The sequence below is a fragment of the Ochotona curzoniae genome, unplaced genomic scaffold, assembly GCF_017591425.1.
Source record: "Ochotona curzoniae isolate NIBS_2020 unplaced genomic scaffold, NIBS_Ocur_1.0 contig_2861, whole genome shotgun sequence".
Taxonomy (NCBI): Eukaryota; Metazoa; Chordata; class Mammalia; order Lagomorpha; family Ochotonidae; genus Ochotona; species Ochotona curzoniae.
The window spans coordinates 1,534,430-1,542,135 of NW_024465620.1; the positions used below are offsets into that span (position 1 = coordinate 1,534,430).

The 7,706-nt window shown below is 62.0% G+C and overlaps 1 protein-coding gene across 1 annotated transcript; it reads right to left on the reverse strand.

The window, feature by feature from the left end:
- Positions 1-4,904: 4,904 nt before the first annotated feature.
- Positions 4,905-5,559, reverse strand: PTH2 (parathyroid hormone 2). Its single transcript, XM_040978314.1, has 2 exons — positions 5,438-5,559; positions 4,905-5,079 (listed from the first exon to the last, which is right to left on the reverse strand). The coding sequence occupies exons 1-2, from the start codon at positions 5,557-5,559 to the stop codon at positions 4,905-4,907; spliced, it is 297 nt and encodes a 98-aa protein (XP_040834248.1).
- Between the last annotated feature and the right edge of the window lie 2,147 nt (positions 5,560-7,706).

Here is a 7,706-nt window from a genome sequence, read left to right on the forward strand (position 1 = left end):
TGCAATGCTGGGTGCACGGAAGGGGCTCCTCATGCCTTTGCTCTCTGCCCTCTCCCTCCTCCTTGATCCTGACTCCATCCTGCGACCACCCTGTTAGGAGCCTGAGTTGGCTCAGTCCCGTGTCCTCAGTCCTGTGTCCTCGGTCAGCAGTGGGCCACCTTCCGTCTCGCATGGAAATGTATGCAGGAACAGAACTCCTCGCTCTGGTTACTGCCAGCTGTGCTCAGGGCTCAGCTGGGATGCCCAGTTAGGCACAAAGCCCATTCCCCCTGAGTGAGGCTGAGGCGAGAAGAGGGAAGAGATGGGGTCTGAGAACCCAAAAGCAGCTTATTGGGCACCTCCTGTATCCAGGTAAATGACATCTGTGTTTACTCTTGAGCAGGTAAGGGTTGGTTGCAGTGTGCAGGGGCCAGGGACAGGTGTCAGGCACAGGAAGTGGTCTATGTGAGGCCCGGTGGTGAGGGAGACCTCCAGAGTGGGGCGGTGACAGGCAGCACTCTGAGGCTGGGCTTAGATGGAAGGTGGCTTCGTGGCACTGTGGGCTAAGCTACTATTCGGGATGCCCATATTGCCCACTGGGGCACCAGTCCCAGCTGCTTAGCTTCTGATCCAGCTTCCTGCTAATGCAGCCTGAAGGTAGCAGAAACGGCTCGAGTACCTGGGCCCTGCCACTCATGTCGGGGCCCAGATGGGCGTCTGCTCCTGGCCCCGGCCTGGCCCCGCTCTGGATGGTTCAGACTTCCAGGAAGTGAACCAGCGGAGGAGAGAGAGTCATTCGCTCTCTCTTCCCCCTGCCACCCTTCCCTCTCCTCCATAGCTCTGCATTTTAAATAAATTAAAATAAGTAAACAAACATTTTTAAGTGAAAAAGGATTTATATTCAAGGAAGGATCTGGGGCTGTGGCACGGTGGGAGAGGTGAGAACCGGTGAAGGCTTGAGCTTCGGTCCCAGTGTCCATGAGACAGCCAAGAGCAAAAGGGGGAACCAGCTCGGTGGGAGACAGACCCTGTGGGATTTCATGGGACTGAAGGAAGGGGCTGAGGGGGGCTGGGGCTGTACCCCAAGTGTAGACAGGAGGGGACAGACTGGAGGCTCACACAAGGAGGGAGGGGTAGGGCGACCTGCAGTATGACCCCAGGACTGACTCCTGAGATGGGGTGCCTGGGGAGGGGTGCCTGGGGAGGGGTGTCTGGGGAGGGGTGCCTGGGGAGGGGTGTCTGGGGAGGGGTGCCTGGGGAGGGGTGTCTGGGGAGGGGTGCCTGGGGAGGGGTGCCTGGGGAGGGGTGCCTGGGGAGGGGTGCCTGGGGAGGGGTGTCTGGGGAGGGGTGTCTGAGATGGGGTGTCTGGGGAGGGGTGTCTGAGGAGGGGTGCCTGGGGAGGGGTGTCTGAGATGGGGTGTCTGAGATGGGGTGTCTGAGGAGGGGTGCCTGGGGAGGGGTGTCTGAGATGGGGTGTCTGGGGAGGGGTGCTTGGGGAGGGGTGCCTGGGGAGGGGTGCCTGGGGAGGGGTGCCTGAGGAGGGGTGCTGGGGAGGGGTGTCTGAGATGGGGTGTCTGGGGAGGGGTGCCTGAGGAGGGGTGTCTGAGGAGGGGTGTCTGAGGAGGGGTGCCTGGGGAGGGGTGCCTGGGGAGGGGTGCCTGGGGAGGGGTGTCTGAGATGGGGTGTCTGGGGAGGGGTGCCTGAGGAGGGGTGCCTGAGGAGGGGTGCCTGGGGAGGGGTGCCTGGGGAGGGGTGCCTGGGGAGGGGTGTCTGAGATGGGGTGTCTGGGGAGGGGTGTCTGGGGAGGGGTGCCTGGGGAGGGGTGCCTGGGGAGGGGTGCCTGAGGAGGGGTGTCTGAGATGGGGTGTCTGGGGAGGGGTGTCTGAGGAGGGGTGCCTGGGGAGGGGTGTCTGGGGAGGGGTGCCTGAGGAGGGGTGTCTGAGATGGGGTGTCTGAGGAGGGGTGCCTGAGGAGGGGTGCCTGGGGAGGGGTGCCTGGGGAGGGGTGTCTGGGGAGGGGTGCCTGGGGAGGGGTGCCTGAGGAGGGGTGTCTGAGATGGGGTGCCTGGGGAGGGGTGCCTGGGGAGGGGTGCCTGGGGAGGGGTGCCTGAGGAGGGGTGTCTGAGATGGGGTGCCTGGGGAGGGGTGTCTGAGGAGGGGTGTCTGAGATGGGGTGTCTGAGGAGGGGTGTCTGGGGAGGGGTGCCTGGGGAGGGGTGCCTGAGGAGGGGTGTCTGAGATGGGGTGTCTGGGGAGGGGTGTCTGAGGAGGGGTGCCTGAGGAGGGGTGTCTGAGATGGGGTGTCTGAGATGGGGTGTCTGGGGAGGGGTGTCTGAGGAGGGGTGTCTGGGGAGGGGTGCCTGAGGAGGGGTGTCTGGGGAGGGGTGCCTGAGGAGGGGTGCCTGGGGAGGGGTGTCTGAGATGGGGTGCCTGGGGAGGGGTGTCTGGGGAGGGGTGCCTGAGGAGGGGTGTCTGAGATGGGGTGTCTGGGGAGGGGTGTCTGAGATGGGGTGTCTGAGATGGGGTGTCTGGGGAGGGGTGCCTGGGGAGGGGTGTCTGAGGAGGGGTGCCTGGGGAGGGGTGCCTGGGGAGGGGTGCTGGGGAGGGGTGTGTCTGAAGAAACCCTGAGTTCGTGTGCTTTTGGACCCTGATGCTGACAGAGGCTGGGCTTTCTCAGCAATGGAGGCTGCTGGAAGCTGTGGGGACTGCTTTATTCTGGGGGTAGGCAGGGAGGAAAGGAAGGAAGGAGAGGGGTTCTCAGTGCTGTGCCCGGGCGCTGAGGACCCAGGAGGTGTGGGGGGAGCCCAGGCCAGCGCCCACCGCCCCTTCTCCAGCAGACCAAGGAGCCCCTCCTCACAATGCCAGCCCAAAAGCCAGTAAAAATACGGTGCAGAGACGCACGCCTGACACAGAGCAACTGCGTGTTAGCACTGTCCCTACGTCAGACAACAGTGAGGAACTCTAGACTTGAACTTGCACAGGTTTGAGTGAGGCACTGCGATGCGAGGGGTTAGGTCATGGCTTGGCTGGGTCACACCGCACCCCTGCCGGAGCCGCTTGGAGCCCCTGCTGCTCCGCTCCCCACCCAGCCCGCTGCTCATCCACCTGTGGAGGCAGTGGGAGATGGTCCTCGTGCTTGGGGCCCTGCCGCCCGCGGGAGACCGAGGCAGAGTTCAGGTTCCTGCCTGGCCCGGCCCATTGTTGCCGACATTAGAGTGACCCAGCGGGGGACAGATTCTCCCACTCACCCCCTCCTCGCTCACTCTCTGATGGTCTCCTCCTCTGCTTCCCTTTAAACTAAATCTTAAACACACACACACACACAGATTTGGATTCTATTTATTCTTCTGTCCCTTACTAGAGCTGACTTAGGAGAATTGCACCTGACTTTCAGAGTCCTGTTGGCTGACTTGTAAAAGTCAGTCAACTCCGGGTGGTTTTGAAGAAGTTAATTCTTTTCGTTATTCAGTATTCCTAAATGACAGAGTCCCGCCTCTGCATGCCAAGGACCAATTAGAACTCGGTTCATCTCGCGGATCTGCAAATCCCAGGCGCTCTAGCCAAGCCCTAGGTCCCAGCCCCACCTGCTGCCGGCGCACCGGCCCATCCTCTTCTCCAATCAGCGCGCCGTCCGCACGAGCGCAACCCGGGCCGTTACCACGGTCACCACTGCGGGCGGGGCTGACGCGCTGCCAGGCCTGGGAGACAGGCCCCACACTGGCACCCTGACGGTCTTTTATGAAGGGCGCAGCTAAAAGAGCCCGAAGAAACTGCTGAGAGAAAGCCGGGGAGACCTTTCTCCAGCGAGAGCGTTTTGCTCAAGTTTTCCTCCCAGGTTGGGCCCTGGGAGCAGATGAAGGAAATGAGGCACCCCTTTTCCAATGCCCCGTGGGGCACCAGGGGCACCAGGGCTGGAATGTCAGGCGCATCCCACACCACAGCCCAGATCTTTCCACGGCACCACGGAAGAAGTGTGAACATGAGTGGACAAGAAGTGTTGAAATGTCCAGAAAAATGCAGATCTGGAAAACAGGCATGATGGCACGAAGAAGGAAAAGTGATGAAGGAGGCGGACGGAGAACTGACGGGGAGGGTTATTAGATGTGAGGGGGGAATTTTACAGGCAGAAAGGGGCGGGGCGATAGTCTACAGGCTAAATCCTCGCCTTGCATGCACCAGGATCCCATATGGACACCGGTTCTAATCCCGGCTGCTCCACTTCCCATCCAGCTCCCTGCTTGTGGCCTGGGAAAGCAGTGGCGAACGGCCCAAAGCCTTGGGACCCTGCACCCGTGTGGGAGACCCAGAAGACACTCCTGGCTTGGGATCAGCTCAGCTCTGGCCATTGGAAAGTGAACCAGTGGACAGATCTTCCCCTCTCTCTCCTTCTCTCTGTATATCTGCCTTTCCAATAAAAACAAATCCTTAAAAAGGGGGGGAGGGGGCAGGACTTAGAAGAGAACAGATCTCCAGGGAGGAGAGAGACCCGGGGATGGGGAGGTGGCAGAGCAGGGGGCGCAGTGCGATGCAGAGCGTGGAGCCAGCTCCGAGAGGAAAGGGGGGGGGCATTTGGCACAGAGCTTCGTCAAACACTGGGGCGCCCGCCCCCACATCGGAGTATCTGGCTTGGAATCCCGCGCCTCGCTCCCGAGGCCAGCTTCCTGCAAGCACCCACATGGCAGCCTGGACTGAGTTCCAGGCCTCGTCCAGTCCTGACCTTCACGACAGGCGAGGGGAAAGTGAGCCAGGAGGGAGAGCTCCGACCGTGTGTGTGCTCGCACCTCAAATGTTAAGGGGGAGACGTCAAAGGGGACGACGCAACCGCCCACCCCACCCCCACCTCTCTCTGTCACACAAGAAGGGAGGCTCGGTGGCGGGCTCTCTGCGGTTCTTTATTGGGGCGGGCGCCTGGGGGGCTTCGGGGCGCTCAGGGGGCACCCAGCACCAGCAGCTTCTGCATGTACGAGTTGAGCCAGTGGCGACGCTCCAGGGCGGCCAGCAGCCGCGCGCGCTCCCGGAAGGCCACGTCGTCTGCCAGCGCCAGACTCCGCCGCGAGAGCGGGCTGGCGGGAGTCGCCCAGGCCCGGTCCCGGGGGCGGAGGCTTCGGGGAGACCGAGAGGCGCGGTTACCGGAAGGTGGCATGTGCGGCTCCTGTCCCTCCCTCCTTCGCTCTGGTGGGCCCCTGGATCCCAGCTTGCCCGATCCAAAGCCCCCTTCCCTCCCGCGAGTGGAGGGCCTGAGCCCGACGCACCTGCCACCCCGGTGCTCTGTGCGTACCTGTTGCAAACCCAGGACGGCGCATGAGTCACTGCACCCATACTCCTTACCTTTCCATCTTTTTTTCTGTCTTCCTCTTCCCACTTCCCCTATGATCCCATCCTGCCCCCAGCCCCACCCCACATCCATTTTCTCTTTAGTGCCCGTCACTCCTCCCCAAAAGCCCTGGGCTTCTCACGCACCTGAGGACCCCGGCGGGGGGCAGGGCGACTCTCGAGGCCGGCCGGGTGCCCCCTGGCACAAGCAGCAGCAGCAGCAGCAGCAGCCACACCCAGGGGCTCCTGGACACCTGGCGAGTCTCCATCACCTGCGGGAACAGAGGGAAGGGTTTCGTGAGGTCTGCACCAAGGTCCAGCACCGTGGGCCTGCACCCCTGCTGCCTCCCGCAGGGCCCCTACCGCAGTGGGCTGCAGTGGGCTGCAGTGGGCTGGGCCGGCGCTCCCGGCAGCCCCCTTATATCCCCTGCACAGCCCCCGCGGGTAGTGACGCAGGCCCCGGGGCCTGGGTGCGGGGTCAGCCGCCCCCCAGGGCTCATTAGGCGCCAACAGCTGTAATGAGGAACCGGGGGTGAGGGCCTTGCTGCTGCTGTGGCCGCCACCAACTAATTGGGACCTGAGCCTGGACCTGAAGAGAAGAGGGCGGCTGAGAGATGGACAGCGGGAGAAGTGGCCATGGGGGGGTGTGTCCGCAGGATAAAAATAGCGACCGTCCTAGCGGAAGACAGAGACAGAGAGAGGGAGAGAAGGGGAGGAGGGACACAAGGAAGAAATAACCAGCAGAGGAAAGGCCGGGGAGGTGGAGAGAGAAGAGCCACAAAGAAGGAAAGAGAAGATAGAGAGGAGACAGCCAGAGCCAGGCCGACACGAAGGGCTGAGCTTTTCAGACACAGCGAGGCCAGCGCAGGGCAGAGCTGCCCAGGGACAAAGCCCTGAGGGAAGGGCCAGCGCAGGTGCGGGGAGGGGGCAGACCCCTGTGTCTGTGCCACACCCTACCCATACAGGGGGGTGGGACATCTCAGGCCTTTCTGGGAGGAGGGGGCTCTACACAGTGAGCCTTCCTAGGAGCCAGCCGCCATCTGGAAATCCACCTGAGAGGCGGCAGTTGGGCTCCTAGGCCTGGGGGCAGGAAGATGGGGCCCAGACTGAGGCGTTCCCAAGTAGGAAGACGTGGACTTGGGGGTAGGAGGGGGTAGCTGGTTTCACAGGGAAGACAGTTCATGCAGTCCCCAACTCCCTTCCCCACCCCCAGAGACCGGGTCTTTGTCCCTTTAAGAGCCTAATCCTGTTGCTAGGCTCCCAGCATCCCCAGAGAGGGGGTCAGGTGCGTCACCTGTGCGCCCCTGGGACCCTGCCTCCTGCCGCCCTGCCCAGAGCCATTGTGCATCGTTCACCTTTCTCTGTGTCCAGCTCAGCGCTGCTGCGGTTCCCTCGGACACCACGGAGCAGGTAGGTGACCCCAAGACCCAAGTCACAGGGGAACCCCCTCAGGCTGGAAAATCCAGGCCCCCAGACCCCTATGTTGGGAAATCCCAGCTCCCTTAGAAGGCCCCACCCCAGAATTCCAGGCCTCCAGATCCTCCCTTCCATGGTCCGCGGCTCTCCCTGCCTTCCCACCTCAACATTGTAGGCACCTAAGGAGTCTGCAGAACCACCAGTTTCCCACCTGCAGCCCCTTCGCCCTCTGGGGCCCAGTAGCCTGTACACCTAGCAGGCCACTCCTAGGACCCGCAGGTTTCTCCTCTGGAGGAGGCATGGAGATTGGGGAGACCTGTGTCCTGCAGCCTCCCTTCTGAGCCCCCCTCAAACGTCAACAGTGTGGCGCCAAGGTGTCACTTGGCCCATTGGAGCTTTAAGAGGTCTTTGGGCTCAGAGAGGTGTCATTCCTTCCTACTTTTTCTGGGCCCTCCCCGCAAGAACATAGCTACAGAAATCGACTACGACTCCCAGGACACCCCGCAACTCAGTCTCCCTTGGCTACCTTGGCCACTGCTGCACAGCCCTCTGGGACTTAGGGTACCAGTGGGCGTGGCTTCTTGTGTGGGCGGGGTTCCAGGGCCCTCGGGTTTTTTTTTCAAAGATTTATTTTTTATTGGAAAGGCAGATTTATAGAGAGAAGGAGATACAAAAAGATATTCCATTTGCTGCTCCACTCTCCAAGTGGCTGCAGCAAGCCAGAGCTGAGCTGATCCAAAACCAACAGCCAGGAGCTTCATCCAGTTCTCCCACTCAGGTAGAGGGCACCAAGGCTCTGGGCCGTCCTCGACTGCTTTCCCAGGCCACAAGCAGGGAGCTGGATGGGAAGTGGAGCAGCTGGGATAGGAACTGGTGCCCACATGGGGTCCCAGGGTGTGCTAGGTGAGGATTTAGCCATCCAGCTTTTGAGCTGGCCTGCCCTTCGGGCTCTAACTCTTTTCTCCCCACTCCCCTGCAGTTACTGGCCGCTCCCAGAGCC

What these genes read in the sequence shown, in the direction of transcription:
- PTH2 (XM_040978314.1), bottom strand. Translation starts at nt 5,559, where the DNA reads ATGGAGACTCGCCAGGTGTCCAGGAGCCCCTGGGTGTGGCTGCTGCTG. An exon ending in CCCCCCGCCGGGGTCCTCAG is followed by an intron (nt 5,080 to 5,437) that starts GTGCGTGAGAAG and finishes GTCTCCCCGAAG; the next exon opens with CCTCCGCCCCCGGGACCGGG.